The 22,821-nt window shown below is 44.9% G+C and overlaps 1 protein-coding gene across 40 annotated transcripts in view; it reads left to right on the plus strand.

The window, feature by feature from the left end:
• The window catches only part of MTCL1 (microtubule crosslinking factor 1), a 125,542-nt gene that overhangs the window by 13,458 nt on the left and 89,263 nt on the right, over positions 1-22,821 (plus strand). For all 40 annotated transcript variants that reach the window (XR_012427324.1, XR_012427325.1, XR_012427327.1 and 37 more), the window contains one exon: positions 186-344. Coding sequence is in view for 32 of the 40 variants with exons in the window: in XM_015439859.4 (XP_015295345.3) it covers positions 186-344 (159 nt within the window). In the remaining 8 variants the exon portion in view is untranslated. The remainder of the gene's footprint in view (positions 1-185; positions 345-22,821) is intronic.

Genomic DNA, 22,821 nt, shown 5'->3' on the forward strand with positions numbered 1-22,821 from the left:
GATGTTGATTTCATTTTTAAACGAATCTCCTCCTCCTTTTAAAAATAGGTCGGTTATGTACTGCTAGGGTCTTTGCTATGTGGTGCAATATCATATTAATGTTTTTGCCTCTGACGTTGTCTGATAGTACCCTTAGCACACACAAAGCCTCATATCCTCATAATGATCTCTGTGGGTCGATGCAGGTAGCCAAAGATGTATCTGTCAGATTGCACCACGAACTGAAGACGGTGGAGGAAAAGCGCGCTAAAGCTGAGGATGAAAACGAAACTCTCCGACAGCAGATGATTGAAGTGGAAATATCCAAACAGGCCCTCCAGAATGAGCTGGAGAGACTGAAAGAGGTAATCCAGAACCGTGGGGCTCCTGCCCCTTTGGATTTAATAAGGAGGAGCTTGGAACTCCACGTGCCCCCTTCTCGTTGTGGTCGAAAGCCGGGGTTGGCAAACCGTGGCCTGTTTGGCTCAGAAGTTAGGTTGTTTTTACATTTTTTCCCTAGCATGGTAAACAAACAAGCAAACAAGCAAAACTCGCAGGAAAGAAAGCCTCCAAAAGTAAAGAAGGCTATGGATTCAATACTGTGTGATGCTTACAAAGCCTAAAATATTTACTATCTGGCCCTTTATAGAAAAGGCTTATTGGGGCCTGGTCTAAAGCTAGTTTTTGTAATTACCACTCAGATGAGCTGACCATTAATTCCTTTGATGTGTCCAAGTGGAGGCTATTATTGCTAGAATACAGAATTAAGAAGTAGCTTTTTTCCCCAGAGTCTTCTCCAGTGAACTGGAAAGTATGTTATGGTTGTCTATGAAAGCTGTGTAAACAGACAATGTATGTATGCCACCTATGTAGCTAAAATGAGTTAAATATAGACATTTTTAAATTTTAGGGAGTGATTTTTCTAGCAAAGTAGTCTGGAAAATGAATTTTTTTTTCTCATGTGCATACAGCAATGCGAATCCTGTTTTGTTATTGACTTCCATTATAAGATTAAAGCAGAGTGTTTTCTTGGAAAATGTCCTGCATGTGTTGAAATTAAAAGCCTTTGGCGAAGGCTTTAAGCTTACAGTGAATTCTGGCACGTTACCTGCACCTGCCAACAGCCTTGCTTAGCGGCTCATTTTTCCTTTGGAAAAGTTTCCTGATTCACCCGGTTCTTCCCTATCCATGCTCCCTCCCATCCGCCGCACCTGGTTCTGGCCCGAAAGGCTCTGGGTGGAGTTGTGCGTGTGTGGTGCAGGCCCTGCTCTCAGGGCGCCTCCATTTCAATCAGGTGCATAGATAATAAACAAATCACAGCAAAGTAGCAGGCATGCCCCTCTCTGCTTCTGCCCCCACCCCTCTGCTCACAGCTGCCTAGGCCTCCCTGCTCTTCCCACGCATATCCTCACGGAAGGTTCTTTCTCCAGGCACTCACCTGTGGCTCATTCCCTTATCTCTTTCGGGTCCTGAGATTCACTCAGCCCCTCCCCTCAACACTCGTGAAATTTGTCCCCATCTCCACCCTGGCCAGCCCTGTTCACCTTCCCATGTGACATACATATTCTGGGACATTATTTGTCTATTGTCACCACTTATCTGACAATGCTGTGTTTTCTTTCTCTGTCTTTCATCCCTGCCCTCCTTTACTGGTGCCCCTTCGGATCACAAGCTCTGTGGGGCAGGGACAGGGGCTTTGTCTGTCTGGCTCACTGTGGGGTCCTCATGCCTGGAACAGTGCCTGGAACATGCTGGGTGGAGGAATGAATGAGGGAGCAGAGCATAGAGCTGTGTGATCAGAGCGTGCCTGGGAGATGAGGTGGCCTCCCAGAGGAAGAGGTTAGCTTCTGGGAGCTTGCTTTCATCACAGGTAACCCTCACCCCTTAACTTACACTTGTATCTGCCCCCAGGACTCCAGGAATTTGTCCTCTAACTGAGGAGCTCTGCCTCAATTAAAGTACCAGTTGCTGGTACTTTACTTCCCTCCCATTCCTTTGTTCTAAGTTTGCTGGAATAATTTCCTTTCTCAGTTTGAGCCTGACCTTAACAGTTAGAGGGTAGAGAAAATAGTTTACAGTTGACTCTGGAACAACGTGGGGATGGGGGGCATGGGGGTCATCTCCTGTGCAGTTGAAAATCTGTGCATGTCTTGTAGTCCTAGAGACTAGGGAGGCAGTGGCGAGAGGATTGCTTGTGCCCAGGACTTTGAGGCCAGCTTGGGCAACACAGCAAGACCCTGTTTCTTAAAGAAAAAAAGAGAAAATAATGTATATAGCTTTTGACTCCCCTAAAACTTAACTAATAATAGCCTACTGTAGACGGGAAGCCTTACTGATATAAAATAGCCAATCAACACATACTGTGTATGTTGTATGTATTATGTCCTGTATTCTTATAATAAAGCTAGAGAAAAGAAAATGTTAAAATCAGAAGGAAGAGAAAAAATATTTACTATTCATTAAGTGGAAATGGAGCACCGTAAAAGTCTTCATGCTCATAGTCTTCACGTTGAGTAGATAGAGGAGGAAGAGGAGGGTTTGGTCGTGCTGTCTCGGGTGGCATAGGTAGAAGATTTGAGTGTAAGTGGACCTTCACAGTTCAAACGTACGTTGTTCAAGAGTCAACCATAGAAGTATATTTTATAAAATTTTATATGTGTATACATTTGTGTATAAATACATAAACATATAAATCTATATTTTAAGTAGGTGAAGATTCTTTTGCATACATTTAAATGGATTTGTGTAGGACTTGGCATCTCTTTGGAGGAAGAAACAATTATTGTTGCTCTTGACATTCAAAAGCAAGGCCAGGGTGAGACAAGGATCTTCAGAGAGCCTGATGCCGGCTCAGGGTGGATGTGAGGAGAGAATGGAGAGGGATCAGCCCTCCCTTTGTAGGTTAGAATTACTGAGAGGAATTGTTCAATTAGGATGAAATAAGTATTTTACTTCCAGAATTGCAGTCAGCGTGGTGGGACCGTATATTTACACCAGACTTCTAAATGAATCATAAAACTGACAGGAGTCCCAGGAGGGTTAGATGCTGGTAGATTAAACTGGAAGCAGAGAACGATGGCATCTCGTGATACAAGGTTCAAAGGGGGTGGAGGAAATATTTATTGGAAAATGCCAACTGCTGTCTTTGTGAATTGGTTCTTTTTGCAAAAGCCAGTACAAACAGGCTAAGCTTTGCTCTGGGGTGAGGGTAATATTTTTTCTATCCTGAGCCTCACTTTTTGTTGTTCACCCCTGGAGTTTTGTAAATGGATGTGTGACTTCCTGAAAACGGCAAGGACAGTTCATGGGCTGTGTGTCTGAGCAGCAGCAGTTGTCGCAGGTGTGTGTGTATCCCCTCGGCCTCAGGGGTCTGTGAGACAGCATCTCCGTGCTTTTTTTCCTCTGGAGCCACCATTCCCTTCTCTCTGAAGCTCTAGACTGTTTCCAGCTGCCTAGTGGACATCTCCAATATGAGTTTTTCCTAGCACTGTAGACTCTGTCCAGAAGAAACTAATCGCCCCTTGCCCCACCCTGCACCTTCTCTGTCTCCTATTTGTGTAACGGTCCCTGAGTCCTTTCAGTCCCCAAGGCTGACAATGGCGTTACCCTTAACCCTCTTCTCCCTTCTTCAGCTGCTGGCTCAGTGCTGTAGGTTTGGCTTTTGCAGGCTTTGGACATTTCTTTCTCACTGATACCTGATAGAACATGGATGAACCTTGAAAATCTGCTAAGTAACAGAAGCCAGACATATTGTTTGATTCCATTGATAAGAAATATCCAGAGTAGATGAATTCATATAGACGGAAAACAGATTCGTGGTTTCCAGGGGCTGGGGAGAGGGGAGAAATGGAACCAACTGCGTAATGGGCAGGCGGTTTCCTTTTGGGGTGATGAAAATGTTTTAGAACGAGATAGATGTGGCTGCACAACCCGTGAATGTACTAAATGCCACTGAGTTGTGCCCTTGAAAATGGCTTGTTTTCTGTTATGTGAATTTTAACCTCAGCACTTTGGGAGGCTGAGGTGGGTGGATCACCTGAGGTCAGGAGTTCGAGACCAGCCTGGCTAACATGATGAAATCCTGTTTCTACTAAAAATACAAATATTAGCCAGGCGTGGTGGTGCGCACCTGTAATCCCAGCTACTCGGGAGGCTGAGGCAGGAGAATTGCTTGAACCCAGCAGGCCGAGGTTGCAGTGAGCCGAGATCATGCCATTGCACTCCAACTTGGGCAACAAGAGCGAAACTCCATCTCAAAAAAAAAAAAAAAGATTTTTCTTTCTCCAGCCTATCCATACTTTTACCAGTCCCCCACCTCAGACGAGTATTTGAGAGCTGACAGTGTGGGCTGACCACGCACGTTGAATGTATACACGATTTCTAGTCCTTTCCTTTTCTCGCTGCATGCCAAAATTCTGACCATCTCACTCTGCTTAGACAGACAGACCTGCCTTGGCTTGTCTAACTCTTTCACATGACACAGCAGCCTATTACCCCCTGACCCATCCCTGGCGCGCTGTTGGGTTTGCCACTCCAGGGCTGTAGACATTGGCCTGAAATGGAAGAGCGGTTTAGAAGGCTGTTGGGACTGTGCACTCTGATTCTTTTTGAACTGCTAGAGGTGTGTCTTTGAAAAGTTACTTTCTCTATTGATAAAAAAGGGCTGATCTGGCTAGAATTGTCCCTTCCCACTAGCCAGCTTCTCGCTGGCATCCTGTGCCTGTTCACTCTTGGAGTCTGTGACCCCAGGCACCCACATGCCCTCTGCTTGTACCAAAGCTCAAACAATTTTCAACCTTTTTTTTTTTTTTCCTGATATATTTCTTCTAGTATTCAACTCTACGTATAGCGGAGTCTCTCAAAAAGTAGGAAATGGTTAACCTTGGCTTAGTTTCCACTTCTAAGATTGCCGTAATTCTTTCACTGAACAATATTTCATTCTACCCCCAATTTTTAGAGTTCTATTACATGCTAGACACAAATAACAACTAGCCAGGTTAGCCAGCACTTATAGGGATGAGAGACATGTTCTAGATCATTCAGGTGAGCTCAGGTTATTGAAAAGAGTCCCAGGGAACCAACTAAGAGATGGTTCTTGTGGCCGCCTTTTCTCAAGCTCAGAAAATGACATGGATTCCCTGGGTTTGGTTGAGACTTCTTTTGTGCATAGTAAATCATCAGATTTTGTAATAATTCCTGTGTACTTGAGAGGAGCGTGTTTTGGGGTGCAGACTTTGATTTAAATCTATTAGATTGAAGACTTCAAACCTCAATTGTAACCCACAGCAAAAAGGGCATCATCACTCAATATACAACTATAAACAAAAGTTTAACAAGGTAATGCTTACCTTTGTCATTTGGGGTGCACTCTGATATTTTCCATTCAGTTAAAAAAAATTTTTAATGGTGGTTATAAGATTGATTTATAGTTCATTAGTGTATTGTTGGAATTTGGGAAAATGTGTTAACTCATTTGTTCACTGTATACAAATTTTCTATATCCTTTATATCTTTTTGTCCCATTATAATTATGTATTTTAATTTTATTCTTGTAATTTGTCAAACTTTGCCTTATGTATTTTGATGCCAAATTTTTAAGTGAAAACAGATTTAGGACTCTTCCTCGTGATGAGTTATTCCCTTTATCAGTTGGTAATGACCTCTTTCTTCTAATGTATTGCTTTTTGCTGTAAAGTCTTTTTTATCTGCTTTCATCATCTATACCAAATTTCTTTTGGGTAGTGTTGGCTTGGGATAGCTTTTGTTTCTGTTTTGTTTTTTTTTTTTTTTTTCCTTAAACAACAGACATTTATTTCTGCCAGTTCTGGGGGCTGGGAAGTTGAAAATCAAAATGCTAGTCAGTGTGGTTCCTGGTGAGAGCCCTATTCCTTGCTTACAGATAGCTGCCTTCTTGCTGTGTTTTCATATGGCAGAGAGCATGAGAGTGAGAATAAGAGAAGAGAGAGAGCGAGCAACAAGCACATGTTCTGGTGTTTCTTCCTCTTTTCATAAAGATATTAACCCCATCATGGGGCCAAGGCCCCACCTCCATAGAACATCACGCTGAGGGTCAGGGCTTCCACATATGAATTTGGGGGAGGGCATAAATGCTCAGTCCATAAAAAGGGGAGAGAAGAGGAGGCAAGTTAGGAGGCTTCTCCAGTAAATCCTTGAGAGAGATGGTGGTGATCTGAACCCCAGGGTTTTGGTAATTCTTTTAAAAATTCTTTTCAGTTTTAGATTCGGAGGCATGTGTGCAGGTTTGCTACATGAGTATCTTGGACAATAGTGAGGTTTGGGCTTCTAGTGCACCCACCACCCAAACAGTGAACATTGTACTCGGTAGATAATTTGTTTAAACCCTCACCAGCATCCCACCCATTCTCCCCGCCTAAGGACTCCCCAGTGTCTATTATTTATGTCTTTGTGTCTATGTTCACCCACTGTTTGTTTAGCTCTCACTTGTGAGAACATGCAGTATTTGATTTTCTGTGTCTGAGTTATTTGACTTAGGATAATGGCCTCCAGCTCCATCCGTGTTGCTGCAGAAGACAGGGTTTCATTCTTTTTTATTGCTGCGTAGTAGTCCGTTGTGTATATATACCACACTTTCTTTATCTAATCGTCTATTGACGGATACTTAGGTTGATTCCATGATTTTGCTATTGTGCATATTGCTTTAATAAACATACGAGCGTAGGTGTCTTTTTTATATAATGATTTATTTTGGGTAGATGCACATTAGTGAGATTGCCGGGTTGAATGGCAGTTCTATTTTTTTTTTTTTTTTTTTTTTTTTGAGACGGAGTCTCACGCTGTTGCCCAGGCTGGAGTGCAGTGGCGCGATCTCGGCTCACTGCAAGCTCCGCCTCCCGGGTTCCCGCCATTCTCCTGCCTCAGCCTCCTGAGTAGCTGGGACTACAGGCGCCCGCCACCGCGCCCGGCTAATTTTTTTTTGTATTTTTAGTAGAGACGGGGTTTCACTGTGGTCTCGATCTCCTGACCTTGTGATCCGCCCGCCTCGGCCTCCCAAAGTGCTGGGATTACAGGCTTGAGCCACCGCGCCCGGCCGGCAGTTCTATTTTTACTACTTTGAAATTCCCCGTACTGTTTTCCATAGAGTTGTACTAATCTGCGTTCCCACTAACAGTGTATAAGAGTTCCTTTTCCTCCATATCCATGCCAACATCTGCTGTTTTTTGGTGTTTTAATAACAGCCATTCTGACTGGTGTTTGATGATATCTCATGGTGGTTTTAATTTGCATTTCTCTGATGATTAGTGATGTGGAACATTTCTTCATGTTTCTTGGCCACTTGTATGTCTTCAATTGAGAAATGTCTGTTCATGTCCTTTGCATAGCCTGGGATAGCTTTTCTATGGTTTCTTTAGTTTCTATTTTTCTATGTCATTATGTTTTCTGTGTATTTCTTGTGAATAGAATGTAGCTACATTTTTAAAAAATGCGATCCGAGACTCTCTCTTTTTTAAACTGATAAATTTAATCCATGTATATGCATTGTGGCTACTGATGGTTTGAGTTTATTTCTATCATTGCATTTTATTTCTTTATTTTCCCTGCTTGTTCTTTCTCTCCTTCCTTCCTTCCTTTCTTCCTTCCTTCCCTCTCTCCCTCCTTTCCTTCCCTCCCTCCCTCCCTCTCCCCTTTCTTTCTTTCTTTGACTTCTGTTTGAGTTTTTAATTCTGTGTCTTAGTTGGGAAGTTATACATTCTATTTTTGTTATTTTAATGATTACTCACATATTTAATATGCATGTTTGAATTGGTTTAAAACTAATCATTAACTGTATTCTCCTCCTGAAGAATACAACCATCTTAGAAAGCTTCAACTTTAATCAAATCTTGTCTTTCATATGTTTTATATCATTTTAGTTTCATCTTTTTAAAATGACCTTTTAAAAACTTATTTAATAGCTAATGCTTGTTTAATTTACAGTTAATTTAATTGCCAGTTTGTTTACTTATCATTGCTTCTTGAGTGTTACTCCTCTGAGTTCGGTTTCCTTCTTGCTGATCTTTTAATACATCCTTCAGGGGTTCTTTTCAGTAAACAGTATTGCCTGAAATGCCTTCATTTCATAATGTCTTGAAATCTATTTAGTTGGGCATGTAATTCCAACACTTTGAAGATAATATTTTATTATCTTTTGGCTCATTTTGCTATAGAGAGGTCTGCTGTCAGCATAATTTTTATTTTTGTAGCTAATCTGTCTTTACTTCCTGATGACTCTTATACTTTTTTTGTGTGTGTTTGGTATTCTATAGTTTCTGTCCGCTTTGTCTAGATTTATTCTTATTTTGCTCAGCATTCACCATCAGTCTCATTAAATCTGTCATGAAATCTGGAGAGTTTTCACTCCAAATAGTGTTCGATAGTGAAATTTTCTCAAATCGTATTTCCTTTCATCACCTGTATTCTTTCTAAAACTGATGCTAGTCTCATGTGGGGCCTTCTTATGTTGCCCATTCTTTTTTTTTTTTTTTTTTCTCTGAGACAGGGTCTCGCTCTGTCGCCCAGGTTGGAGTGCAGTGGTGCGATCTCAGCTCACTGCAACCTCCACCTCTGGGGTTCAAGCAATTCTTCTGCCTCAGCCTCCCAAGTAGCTGGGCTTACAGGCGCGTGCCACCAAGCCCAGGTAATTTTTTTTTTATTTTAGCAGAGACAAGGGTTTCACCATGTTGGACAGGCTGGTCTCAAACTCCTGACCTTAGGTGATCCACCCGCCTCAGCCTCCCAAAGTGCTGGGATTATAGGTGTGAACCACCACACTCAGCTGGATGGCTTGCTTATTGTACTGTTTTTTGAGACATGGTCTTGCTGTCGCCCAGGCTGGAGTCCAGTGGTGTGATCACAGCTCACTGCAGCCTGGACCTCCTCGGGTTCAAGCAGTCCTCTTGCCTAAGCGCCTTTCACCCCCACCCCTGGCCCCAAGTAGCTGGGACTACAGGCTAGTGCCACCATGCCCAGCTAATTTCCATATTTTTTGGAGAGACAGGGTTTTGCCATTTTGCTCGGTCTGGTCTCAAACTCCTGGCCTCAAGGGATCCTCCTGCCCTAGCCTCCCAAAGTGCTGGGATTACAGGCGTAAGGCCTGCCTGTTATATATTTTTTTCTCATTGTTGAGTTTTGAGAGTTCTTTGTACATTAAATTAGTTAATTAATTAAAAATTTTTTAGAGACAGGGTCTCCCTCTGTCACCCAGATTGGAGTACGGTGGTATAATCGTGGTATACTGCCACCTTGAACTCCTGGGCCCAGGGGATCCTCTGCCTCAGCCGTCTGAGTAACTAGGACTACAGTTACACGCCACCGCACCCAGCTGACTGTAGAAAATCTTTTGTAGAGCTGGGGTCTCGCAGTGTTGCCCAGGCTGTCTCAAACTCCTGGACTCAAGTGATCCCCTTGCTTTGGCCTCCCGAAGTGTTGGGATTTTAGGTGTGAGCCATTGAGCTTGGCGTATCTTAGATTCAAGTCCTCCGTTGGATATATGGTTTGCAAATATTTTCTCTTACTCTGTAGCTCGTCTTCTCATCCTCTTACAGGGTTTTCTCAGGGCAAAAGTTTTTAGTTTATGAAGCCCAATTTACGAATGATTCCTTTTATGGTATCAATTTTAAGAGCTCTGTGCCTAACCCTACGTCCTGAATATTTTCTCCTCTGTATTTTTCGGAAAGTTTTATTGTTTTACATTGCACATGTATGTCTGTGATCCATTTTGAATTAATTTTTGTATATGGTATGAAACTTAGGTCAAGTTTCATTTTTTTGGCCTGTGAACATCCGGTTACTCTGACACCGTTTGTTGAAAAGACCACCTTTCCGGCCGGGCGCGGTGGCTCAAGCCTGTAATCCCAGCACTTTGGGAGGCCGAGACGGGCGGATCACAAGGTCAGGAGATCGAGACCAGCCTGGCTAATACGGTGAAACCCCGTCTCTACTAAAAAATACAAAAAACTAGCCGGGTGAGGTGGCGGGCGCCTGTAGTCCCAGCTACTCGGGAGGCTGAGGCAGGAGAATGGCGTAGACCCGGGAGGCGGAGCTTGCAGTGAGCTGAGATGCGGCCACTGCACTCCAGCCTGGGCAACAGAGCAAGACTCCGTCTCAAAAAAAAAAAAAAAAAGAAAAGACCACCTTTCCTCCATTGAATTACTTTTGCATTGTTGTCAAAAATCAGTTGGGCACATGTGTTTGGGCCTATTTCTGGGTTCTCTGCTGTGTTCCATTGATCTCTGCCAGAGCCACACAGCCTTGATCTCTTAGCTGTGTATGTCCTGAAAGTGCTTTCTTGGTATGGAGTCCATGCCAGTCTCATTTGGTCCCTCAGTGGCATGTTGGCCCCCTCACCTCTTTGCTTTCGGTATGTCTGTGTGTCTCTACATAGCCTCATCCTTATGAAACGCTGGATAAATATTTTTTCCATGGGTGAAGGTTTTATCATCTTTATTTTCCCTTGAGAAAGAGCCAAAACATCATTTAAAAATCTCTTGCTGAGGAATTTCTGATTCTTTATATCATTACCTCAGGATAGTTAATAAAAGCCAGTAATTCCACTGTAGGTCAAGCTTTTTGACAATGACTGTGAGTCATGAAATTGCCCTGTTTGGTTAGTGATAAGCGAAGCCGCTTCTGTTCGTCAACTTCCCGAACGTCAGCCAGGCTCCTCGCCGGGCTTGGACAACACCGGCTTGTGCCCTGTGTGCCGTACAGCTGCCTTCTTTTTATTTCCTGTGCAGTCTCACCCACAGCACTGCAGGCTCCGGGGGACCTTTTAGGGCAGATTATGGCACCCTTGGGATGGCTGCATCAGACACAGCTATGCTATGTGAGCAACCTGTTACTTTGCAGACTTCCCAAGAGATTGAAGATCCATCTATTTCTGCCCTTCTCTAAGATAGCCTTTCTTGGAAAATGCGAATCTCTGATAATGTGCAGGGCGTTTCAACATTTTACCTTCATGTTAGAATGGAACCTCTGACTTGTAGTGAAACGGGCACTGTGCTTCAGTCGCTTTTCTTAAAAATAATTGGCCAGGCGCAGTGGCTCACGCCTGTAATCCCAGCACTTTGGGGAGGCCGAGGTGGGTGGATCATGAGGTCAGGAGATCAAAACCATCCTGGCTAACACGGTGAAACCCTGTCTCTACTAAAAATACAAAAAATTAGCCAGGCATGGTGGCGGGTGCCTGTAGTCCCAGCTACTCGGGAGGCTGAGGCAGGAGAATGGCGTTAACCCAGGAGGCGGAGCTTGCAGTGAGCCGAGATAGTGCCACTGCATTCCAGCCTGGGCAACAGAGTGATACTCCGTCTAAAAAAAAATAAAAATAAATAATAATGATAATTAAAATAGGCTAGGTGCGATGGCTCACGCCTGTAATCCCAACACTTTAGGAGGCCAAGGCAGGCAGCTCACCTGAGGTCAGGAGTTCAAGACCAGCCTGGCCAACATGGTGGCCAGGCTACTAAAAATACAAAAATTAGCCGGGCATGGTAGCAGGTGTCTGTAATCCCAGCTACTCGGGAGGCTGAGGCAGGAGAATCGCTTGAACCTGGGAGGCGGAGGTTGCAGTGAGCCAAGATTGCATTGTAGCACTCCAGCCTCGGGGGCAAGAGCGAGACTTCATCTCAAGAAAAAAAAATAATAATAATCATTAAAATATAGACAGCACATATTTCTGAATAATTTAGACTTTCACTAGGCAGTCAACTGCATCAAATTTGTAGCATTGTCTGTTCTATGGGAAAAATAGAAACTACTGCTGTTCTCAAAAACACATTTTTTTTTTTGAGACGGAGTCCCGCTCAGTCACCCAGGCTGGAGTGCAGTGGTGTGATCTCAACTCACTGCAACCTCGGCCTCCCAGGTTCAAGTGATTCTCCTGCCTCAGTCTCCTGAGTAGCTGGGATCACAGGTGCGCACCTCCACACCTGGCTAATTTTTGTATTTTCAGTAGAGACGGGTTTTCATTATGTTGCCCAGGCTGGTCTTGAACTCCTGACCTCAAGTGATCTGCCTGCCTCAGCCTCCCAAAGTGCTGGGATTACAGGCGTAAGCCATTGTGTCCCGCCTCAAAATTTATATTTGAATCTCTTGGGGGTCTGTTGAATTTATATGCTATAAGTCATGTTATTGATGTAATATAATTTAGGTAACTTTATTCTTTTAATCTTCATTTTTTTGAGACAGGGTCTCGCTCTGTTGCCCAGGGATCATGGCTCACTGCAGCCTCGACCTCTTGGGCTCAAACAGTCTTCCTGCCTCACCCTCCCGACTAGCTGAGACTACAGGCGTGTGCCACCACACCCGGCTAATTTTGTTAATTTTTTTTTTTTTTTTTTTTTTTTAGTGGAGACTGGGTCTCACCGTGTTGCCAGGCTAGTCTCAAACCCCTGAGCTCAAGCAGTCCTCCCACCTCAGCTTCCCAAAGTTTTGGGATTACAGGTGTGAGCTATTGTGTTTGGCTAGTTTAGGTAACTTATCTTCAAGCGCAAAATCAAGAGTCAGAGAAATAGAAATGCTTAGAAAATACTCCGTGGTATTCTCTGCGGCCTGAGTGCTCTTTCTTTCTTTCTTTTTTTTTTTTTTTGTTGAGAAGGAGTCTCGCTCTGTTGCCCAGGCTGGAGTGCAGTGGCCGGATGTCAGCTCACTGCAAGCTCCGCCTCCCGGGTTTACGCCATTCTCCTGCCTCAGCCTCCCGAGTAGCTGGGACTACAGGCGCCTGCCACCTTGCCCGGCTAGTTTTTTGTATTTTTTTAGTAGAGACGGGATTCCACTGTGTTAGCCAGGATGGTCTCGATCTCCTGACCTCGTGATCCGCCCGTCTCGGCCTCCCAAAGTGCTAGGATTACAGGCTTGAGCCACCGCGCCTGGCCAAGTGCTCTTTCTTGGTGTTGCTCAGACTCAGGTGAGCCGTTGTACACTGAAATGGTATGACTGTGAGCCAAATAAGCAGTTGTATTGTTTTTTCTCCCTAGTAATACAAAATCATTCAGCACTGAAAAGGCGCCGAGTTACCCGCACACAGTTACACAGCCCAACTGAGTGTCTGTCCCTGTTGGGCAGGTAATCAGGTGGTACTTGAATTCTGACCTGAGGATAAGCCCCAGAGAGAGGACGGACCCTAGGTGCTGGCAGGGCGCCGCTCCCCATGGCTGTTTGTACAGGGTGGTCATTCTCCCCTGAAAGAATGTTGGGGGTGGGGGCAGTTAGGTGCGTGCTTATTCCTTGCGTCCTAGATATGCTTTTGTGTGACCTTCAGCAGTGTTCCTGGGACAAGGGAAGCAGGAAATGGGGAAGGCGTTCGTCAGGCAGTTGGCATTTGAACGTAGACACTGTTCATCTTTGGGTGCGGATGTGCTGTGGTCGCCCAGGCAAAGCCGTGTTCATTTAGCAGGCATCTATCTGTGTACCGTTTAGTGCTGAACAGCTGTGGTAGACCTTTGCCAGTTGTTTTCCCATCACACGTGGCTCATCTCTCCTGGCAGGAGGGAGGAAGGTGAGAGTTGAGGGTGCAGTGCCTCGGGACTGTTAGACCACCTGGTGGGCCGAGGTGAGATGAGGCTGGGGAGTGTTTGGTCCTCTGTGTTTATTCATAGGGATTAGTAAAGCTTTTTTTTCATAAATGAGAGAAACAAAATCACTGCTGAAAAATCTTCCATGTATTGTTTTTGTAAATTATAGGAAACATTAAAATTTAAAGATGATACAGTTTTTCACAACAAGTCCCTATTTCTGTTGGCCTCATTTTTTGTTTGTTTGTTTGTTTTTGAGACAGAGTCTCTCTGTCGCCCAGGCTGGAGTGAAGTGGCGTGATCTTGCCTCACTGCAACCTTTGCCTCCTAGCTTCAAACGATTCTCCTGCCTCGGCCTTCCCGGTAGCTGAGATTACAGATGCCTGCCACCATGCCTGGCTAATTTTTGTATTTTTAGTAGAGACGGGGTTTCACCATGTTAGCCAGGCTGGTCCCGTACTCCTGACTTCAAGCGATCCACCCACCTCGCCTCCTAAAGTGCTGGGATTACAGGTGTGAGCCACTGTGCTTGGCCGTTAGCATCCTGTTAATAATTGAGAGCCTCAAGCCCTGGTACCGAGGCGGCTACAGGAGCGTCCTCGCGGGTGGGAGTGGGCCGGCCAGCCGGCTGGGGCAGAGTTGGGGCTTGGCCAGGCCCTTTTTACTTTTCAATTTTGAAGTAACACTCAGAGTTTCTTGTTTGTTTCCAAGGGTTCTCGTGTAGAAATCTTGGTTTGGGTTTGGATGTGTCATTTTTATCTTCCCTTGAGAAAGAGCCATAAACATTATTTTGAACTTATTTGTAAACAAGGTTACTCACAGGGTCACCTAAGTAATAAGGCCCAGTTGTCATCTAACCCTCGTGGAAACATCACAGGTGAGGGTTGCTAGAGGAATCGCTTGAGTAATCCGCTTGGAGCAGCGTTTCTCTGCTGCTGTTGTAGGCTGGGTCCTGCTTCGTTGTGGGGACTGTCCCGTGGACTGCAGGATGCTTAACGATGTTCCTAGCCTCTGGCCACTAGATGCTAGTAGCACCCCCCTCCCCAATTTGTGACAATCAAGAACTCTTTTCCCCTCCAACTCCCCTGAAGCTTTGGAGGGAAGAGTCGTTGCTTGACCCCGAGTACTTGGTGTTGAAGAATTTCAACTGTCTTGAAGGATGTGTTTGACAAGATTGTGGGTTGGCTGCACAAGGTATGTTCTAGCACCTAGGAGAACTCTCTCGTCTCTCCCTTCTTACTGTCTCGGGTCACACCTGCTCCAGAGCCATCGCCGTGAAGTCTCCAGCTTGGCTCGTTATGTATTTTCTGAAGGGTATCCTGCATTTTCTAGCTGATTGATGAGATGGGTAGAAGGTGACACCCATGTTCACCTTCATTCTCAACCTCTTGCAAAACACCCTTTTAAGTGACTCTATAGATGTTTGGGCCCTTCTCTGTGGGAAGATTAGAGGGTGGCAGTGCCAGGGGCAGGTTTTGACAAGTGGTTTCTTGTGCCATTGCTTTTATTGAGGCGGTGAAAGATTGTAGAGTGCGTGCCCGGGATCAAGCCCTTTGGCCAGTGATGCCAGGCCCTGGCTGCACGGTAGCATCCCTGGGGAGCTTTTAAGAATCCTGCTGCCCAAGCTACACCCTGGCTCTTACATCAGACCCTGGGTTGGTGACCCCGGCATCTGTGGTTTTTAGAACTTCGCCGGTGGTTTCAGGTCAGCAGCAGTGTGCCTACAGCATCTCCTTCACGGAAGCTAACAATTTTCCACCAGGAGAGGGGCTGGGAGTTGGTCAGATTAATGAAGGGTAAAAGTAGGAGTTTCCCAAACTGGCATTTTGTGAACATGAGACTTCGGAGTCACTTGTTTGGACAAATGACCTCTTTCCATGAAAGCCAAGGCCCCAGACAATTTAGCTATGATATATAATTAATGAGTTAGTAAGTTCCCAATCATGAGTTTTATATTTCCAGGACTACAGAAGTTGTAAAGGACAATAACTATATGGTTTCCTGTTACAGTTTTCCTAAAGCAAATCTGAGGTCAGATTCTAGCATATGCATGAAGATGGCCTTTGTCTACGGTGGATTTGAACCTGCCACTCATCAGTTCCACTCCACTCCTCCGCCACCTTCAGTTTCTTTTCTCCTCTGTCCTCTTCCCCTTTAGCTCAGCTGAAGAGCACACTGTTCTGGCTGTTGTGAAAGATGGCACTGAATCTGTGTGGCTCTGTTCCGTGGGTCAATGGCAGACGGAATCTAACAGGACGGGAACCCTTGCTGGAATGTGGGTGGTCTCTGACCTGTCCTTCCTGGCTGCCTTTTTCAAGTCATCCCCTTCAAAGGCCGGGTTTCGTTTGATCCCTGCTGCTCTAGGGGTGGTAGAACACATTTTCTATAAAGGAGGAGGTTCAGGGGAGTTTGCCAGCCTGGGCGGGCTTACTCTGCATTACTTCTGGAAATTCCTCTAGTTGGAGGGTGGGCGTGGAGGTAGGGATGGGAGTTGAATGAAAGTGGGAGATAAGAGCATGTGAGCTGAATGAGTGAGGGCCCGCTCAGAGCCACGGGCTGAGTGTTTTCCAGTGCTCAAAGCAACCCAGTGTCAGGGCACACTTCCCCTTGAGAAAAATCAAAGCTCAGGGAGAGTAAGTGGCATGCCCCAGGTCATACAACTTGTGAATGGCAGACAGGACCTTGCGCCAGTAGGAGCCATGGACTGTAGGGGACAGAGCAAATACTTTATGTATTTATTTTTAACCAAAATCACTTTTCCTTTTCTGAAAAGAAATGGGGAAATTCAGCAGTATTTGTGTGAAATGTATAAATTTGTCTACTATCATATATTAAGGCTGTGTGTGTACAAAATAAAGAAGACAAATAAAAGTCCTTCTCCTCACTTTTTAATCCTGTGTCACATAAGCAGGCAGGGTATAGCTGCTTCTATGGACAAAGCATATTTCACCTGCTCTGCCATTGATTGAAAGGTACACCGTTAGGAGAAAGTAGAGCATGCTGCCAATTACATGATGACATGCCATAGATCATAACATGCAGCCTGAGTTCAGAGATGTTAAAATGTGACACCGTGCGTCTTAAATTCAGTGAAATATGGTATGTGTAGATGCTCCTTGACTTGTCATGGGGTTACATCCCGACAAGCCCATTCATTGTAAGTTGAAACTATAGTAAGTCAGAAATACATTTAATACACTTAGCCTACTGAATGTCATAGCTTAGCCTCACCTGCCTTAAACAAACTCAGCATACTTACGTTAGCCTACAGTTGGGCAAAGTCTTCTAACACAAAGCCTGTTTTATAATAAAGTGTTGAGTGTCTCATGTAATCGATTGCAATACTGTACTGAAAGTGAAAAACAGAATGACTGTACAATGATTTGTACAGTCAGGTTTCCACCAGTAACATTGAAAAGTTATACCTGGAACCATCATACATTGGGGGCTGTCTATATCCATGTCTTTTTAAAGTTCCCTTGGATAAGCCCTGTTATGTCCTGTGCCCCAAATATTCCTACCTGAGTAGAAACCTCAGGAGGCGTGAGGGGATTTGAAGAGGTGTTCGCCACTATGTCTGACTCCAGAGGACACCTTTTTGGAGGATTCCTGTGAGCTGCACTGGATATTGCCTGTAACTCTGCGTATTCCCTTGTGCAGTGAAGTTCTGGACGGGACATTCACACGCAGGACGCTGGCACCACCCTTCACTTTCATCTTCGCAGCAACGAACCAAACTAAGAGAGTCGCTGATGTTCATGATAAAGTTTTCTTGAGTTCTTGCACTAGGCTCTGTTTTGACATTTAGTAAATAGCTTAAACAGAGACAGGGAAGTTTAACGAGTTTTAAGGATGGGTTTAGAGAAAGCATTAAGAAGCTTCCTGTAGTAATCTCACTTCGTACCTGTATTTAAAATTCACAGCTGGTTCCAACAGCTTCTTGTATCTTTAACAAACCCTGGGCTGGGCAGTGAGGGGCATGTCACGGCCGTGGGGTCTGGGCTGGCCATCAGGGTGCGTGTTGTTGAAACTCTTCTCAGAACCTGATTGACAGCAAGTGAAATGAGTAGAAACCATCTAAGATGCTAAGCAGGTGAGCAACGCGAGGGCAGCCAGGCACCTGGGGTCTCCCTCAGTTTCCTCAGGGCTGAGGCGATGACAGAGGGAATGCTGTATAAACAGTGCAGGCTGAGGATTGAGCAGTGGGTTCGAGTCCCATGACATACACATGGGGGAAGGTAGCCCCTCAGTGCTTTCAGAACTGCTCAAGGACTGGGGTCGTGCAGGGCTCCGTTACCAACTGCAGGACAGAATCTGCTACTAAACCAAGGTCATGGCCCATCTGACCCATGACTCCAGTTGGCCGGTGGGCTGGCTTTCCTGTCTGTTGCTTTTTGGGGCCATGTCAGCAAGATGAGAAAAAGTGAGTTTGGTTTAGGCAGCCATCATGTCAGTCTTACTGGAGTGTGTTGGTCTCAAAGAATCAACAACATACTTTTTCATTTTTCTTATTTCTCCTTCAATAGTATTTAAGAAGCAACAGTTTAGTCAATAATTTCATAGCTAATATCATTTCCTTCCGAAAGTTTTGCCTGGTCTTGCATTTCCAAACCAGAACGCCTCTCCTTTCTCTTGGGTGGCTACGCGGTGGGGTGGGCCTCCTCTCACCGCAAAGCTTAGGGGCCCGTTCCCACCTGGGCTCTGAGGTTATTGGTGCAGTTTTTAAAAATAATTGTATGCATTAATCATTTGCTAGAAGACAATGTTTGTTGTTCTTGTTAAGTTACTCTATACACTAATATTCTTTGGATTTATGGGTATGACACATGTGTTTACATATAATTCCCAGTTTACGTGTGGTGGGAAACTCATGAGTAAGGAGGTGATTTCTGTCTTCTTTTGTAAAATCATTTTTATAGGTACTTTTAATGTGAAGCCCTGTGGATTTATAGCATAATTTTTTAGGTGGTGCTCTTTCATATTTTGAGACAGACATGTTGGCCAGTGGACACTAATAATTTAAAAACGACTTTGGGAGAGACTTGGAGGTCCAGTTGACCTCCTATAATTAGCAGAGAACAATGGTGTGGCATTTCTTTTGCTTTCAGAATAGAAAATAGAGACACTTCTTTTGAGTTTCTCTTCCTTTTCCTCCGCACAATACAGTTTTGCTTTTTATAGGGAATAACTGCCTTTTAAAGTCAGGTTAGACCTACCTGGTGCATTGATAAGGACGCGCTGCTTTGAGAGTGGATAGGGAGGCTCACACAGTCCTTGGCTAACCTCCCCTCTGCAGCGTCTATGACATCTGAAAACTAGGTTCAACAGAGTAAGAAACCCAAGTTAAAACCTTGGACAGCCAATACTATGTTGAAGTGAGAGTTCACTTAACTCATAGATGACATCCCTGAAGTCTGGACTTAGTATATTTTGGTGCATGTCGCTTGTTCATCTAAAAAAAACATCCTGGCCAGGCATGACGGAGCATGCCTGTAATCCCAGGCACTTGGGGAGGCCAAAGTGGGAGGGTTGCTTGAGGCCAGAAATTGAAGACAAGCCTGGGCAACACAACAAGACCTTGCCTCTACAAAAATTAAAATTAAAAAATTTAGCCAGGTGTGGTAGCATGTACCTACAGTCTCAGCTACTTGGGAGCCTGAGGCGGAAGGATCTCTTGAGCCCAGGAGTTCCAGGCTGCAGTGAGCTTTGATGATACTATTGCACTCCAGCCTGGGCAACAGAGTAAGAAAAAAAAATAAAAATTAAAGAACACCCTGAAATATGGGATGCTCAGGGGTGAGGATACTAGTCAGGAGCAGGCAGGGGACTGTGTCACCAGAAAGCACACCCTCCAAGCACGTTTGGGGTGGGCGTGCATACGCGGTGGAAGAGAAGCAACACAGAAAGGTTTTCTGCTAGAATATGAATGCGCTTCCCACAAAGAGTTCCTGTGCATATCTGTGGTGTTTATGAGATACCCTACACTGCCTAGGATTCTTCTTCTCATGTTAATAATGAGAATGCATCTTTCGGAGATCAACAACAACGTCTTTCATATTCAGAGAGGTCAGAGTAATTGAGAAACTGACAAGTTCAGGGAGAACACTGTGAAACAGCACTGTCTGGTCATACAGCCTTCTGCTAGGAGGGGAGGCCTGTGTGTGGGTTTAAGTGCTGATACCAGGAGGGCTGCCACAAGTATCTGCATTAAGGAGATTGTTTTTGTATTTTTGTTTGTTTGTTTGTTTTGAGACGGAGTCTTGCTCTGTCACCAGGCCAGAGTGCGGTGGCCTGATCTCGGCTCACTGCAGCCTCCACCTCCCAGGTTCAAGCAATCCTCCTGCCTCAGTCTCCCGAGTAACTGGGACTAAAGGCGCATGCCACCCCGCCCGGCTAATTTTTTTGTATTTTTGGTAGAGATGGGATTTCACCATGTTGGATGCTCTCCATCTCTTGACCTCATGATCCGCCTGCCTCCGCCTCCCAAAGTGCTAGGATTACAGGCGTGAGCTACCGCGCCCGGCCAAGGAGATTGTAAAGAGGAAATGAGAGTAACATTTCTTTTCTGGCTGTAATTATAACAATTGCTTTGTCCTTGTAAAAGATGTTAATGTCTCCTCCAGCCCATCCTGCTGAGTGAATTTGGAGGCAGGCATCATAGTAATTGGTTAGTCAAGAAACAGTTGTATATTGCTCTTTTTACTCATTTATCTTTAAGTTGTTTTTAAAGCAGGTTGTTTTCCCATTAATCAAAATCCAGTCTTTAGAGCTCTGTTACTCATATGTGTTTAGGGACGCAGGAACCAATCCTCTGAAGCATTTGGAAATCCATAAGAAGCAAGACAGTGGCCAAACTGTGTTACAGCCCTGTGAGGCAGGCGGATTATTTTGTCACCCTCATGGGACAAATACCATGAGGCCCAAGGAAATGAAATAACTCAATTTTTTATTTTAATTAATTAATTTTTTGAGACAGAGTCTCACTTTGTCACCCAGGCTGGAGTACAATGGCACAATCCCAGCTCACTGCAACCTCCACCTCCCAGGTTCAAGTGATTCTCCTGCCTCAGCCTCCCCAGTAGCTGGAATTAACAGGTGCCCGCCACCACACTTAGCTAATTTTTATATTTTTAGTAGAGACAGGGTTTCACCATGTTGGCCAGACTGGTCTCTTAACTTCTAACTTCTGCCTGCCTCAGCCTCCCAAAGTGCTGGGATTACAGGGGTGAGCCACCGCGCCTGGCCGAAAGAACTCAATTTTAGATTACTCCTGTTATGAAGCTGTGGGACTCTAGGCTTCCTGAGGGCAGGGGTTGTGTGGTCTTGCTTGTTGAATCCACAGCCATAGCCTAAGGCAGCACCTGGGATGTCCTAGTTGCCCTTACATTTGTTGAGTTGAGTTGAAAAGTGAACACCAGACCAGATCTTTTGCCTCTTAGGTCTTCTCACCGCAGACTCCATTCTTTCCACAGAGCAACCCTAAATTGACCCCTTTTACATAGGGCAGTACCAGAGCCCAGAATGGTTAAGGGACATGGCCAGGATTTTCTTGAGTCCCCATCAAATGTTCTTACTACACAGGTTCATGCATGCAGGTACTTGGGGATGGGGAACACTTTGAAGTGGGATGGGTAGAAGGAGTTTGAAGGTGGTCTGCATGAAGTTAGATGTCTGAACTGCAGGACCTTGGTTCATTACAGTGGCATTAATTACTCAGGAATAATTATGTCTGGCTGTCTGGCTGTCCTTTTCCCTGCCGTCCATGTGGAATTAATGAGAACACTCTTGTTTCAGTCATTCATCAGTGTTCTTTGTTCAGCTTCTGCTTTCCTAACTGCAAATAAATTGCTTTTAATAGCAAGTACCTTTTATTCTATTGTTAACACTTGAGAATGTTTAAAGGATGGGTTTCAATTGGATTCCTTAATAGAAGGAACTGGCTGCTTTTCCAGGGCAAAAATTACCTGAATGGCAAGAGCAAACTGTGCAGCTAAGTAAAAGATTATGGGATGGGAAACATAAAAGGGACATAACAGCTAAATAGAAAACTGCGACTGAGCACCAACTCATGCACACCCAACCCAGGAAGGACAGGAAGGAAAATAAGAAAACAAAAATGATTTACTTTCGTGCCAAGCAGCACAGACTCACAAATCAGTTAATGGGTACGGTAAATGATGATGTGCTTGCTGTTTGAGAGTTTTTTTCTCGGTGGACTTGGTGGCCATCCAGGAACTCATCAAATCAACTTAATGGAGAGTTAAATGGCTCTTGAAACAAGCTGGCTTGAGGCAGCTGGGAGCCAGGGCCTGTGTTCGCTTGGCTTAGCGTGGCTCAGCCCGCAGGGTGCGCATCCGCTGGTAGAAGAGCTTGTTTTTCGCAAAGAAGAGCGGGTCTGAGGGGAAGCTGCTGGAAAACAGTTGCCTGTGTCTCCAAGAAAACGCCTGCTTCCTTGATCCTATTCAGACCTGCCCTGGTGTCCTCGGGAGCTCTGATGCAGGGCAGAAAACAAAGCACTGTGCTGTGGAGCCAAGCCTAATATCTTCAGACAGGCAGAAGCCAATTCTAGATAGGACAAGACAAATCCTAGTTTGGTGGGTGTATGTGGGCAGGTGGGACACATACCTGGTTAAGAACTTTTGTTTATTATGGAGAGTTTCAAATGTATACAGAGAATAATGTAAGGATGCGTGAGATACCTGTCTCCAACCTTTCCACAGACTGCTTTTATCTGTTCCCTCTCCTGCTCTCCCTCTCTCCCTCCGTCTTAGTGCGTCCTCATGCTGCTAATGAAGACGTACCTGAGACTGGGTAATTTATAAAGGAGAGAGGTTGAATTGACTCACAGTTCCACATGGCTGAGGAGGCCTCAGGAAACTTACAATCGTGGCAGAAGGGGAGGCAAGTCCTTCTTCACATGGTGGCGGGAAGGAGAAGTGAGAGCCGAGCAAAGGGGGAAGCCCCTTATAAAACCATCAGCTCTCCTGAGAACTCACTCACTATCACAAGAACAGTATGGAGAAAACCACCCTCTGATTCTGTTGTCTCCACCTGGTCCCACCCTTGACACGTGGAGATTATTACAATTCAAGGTGAGGTTTGGATGGGGACCCAGCCAAACCATATCGCCTTCCTTTCCTTTATGCTGACCATCTTTAAGCAAATCTCGAATACCTACACACACGTTATTTGGTACTTCTGAATTTCTTATTTTTCTATGGAAAATGTAAAGCGTATAACAAACAGAAGTCCATGGTTTATACAGTTTTCCCTTAACGAAGCTCACCTTTAGGGAGGAAGTGTGACACCAATA

Source organism: Macaca fascicularis, chromosome 18 (assembly GCF_037993035.2).
Source record: "Macaca fascicularis isolate 582-1 chromosome 18, T2T-MFA8v1.1".
NCBI lineage: Eukaryota > Metazoa > Chordata > Mammalia > Primates > Cercopithecidae > Macaca > Macaca fascicularis.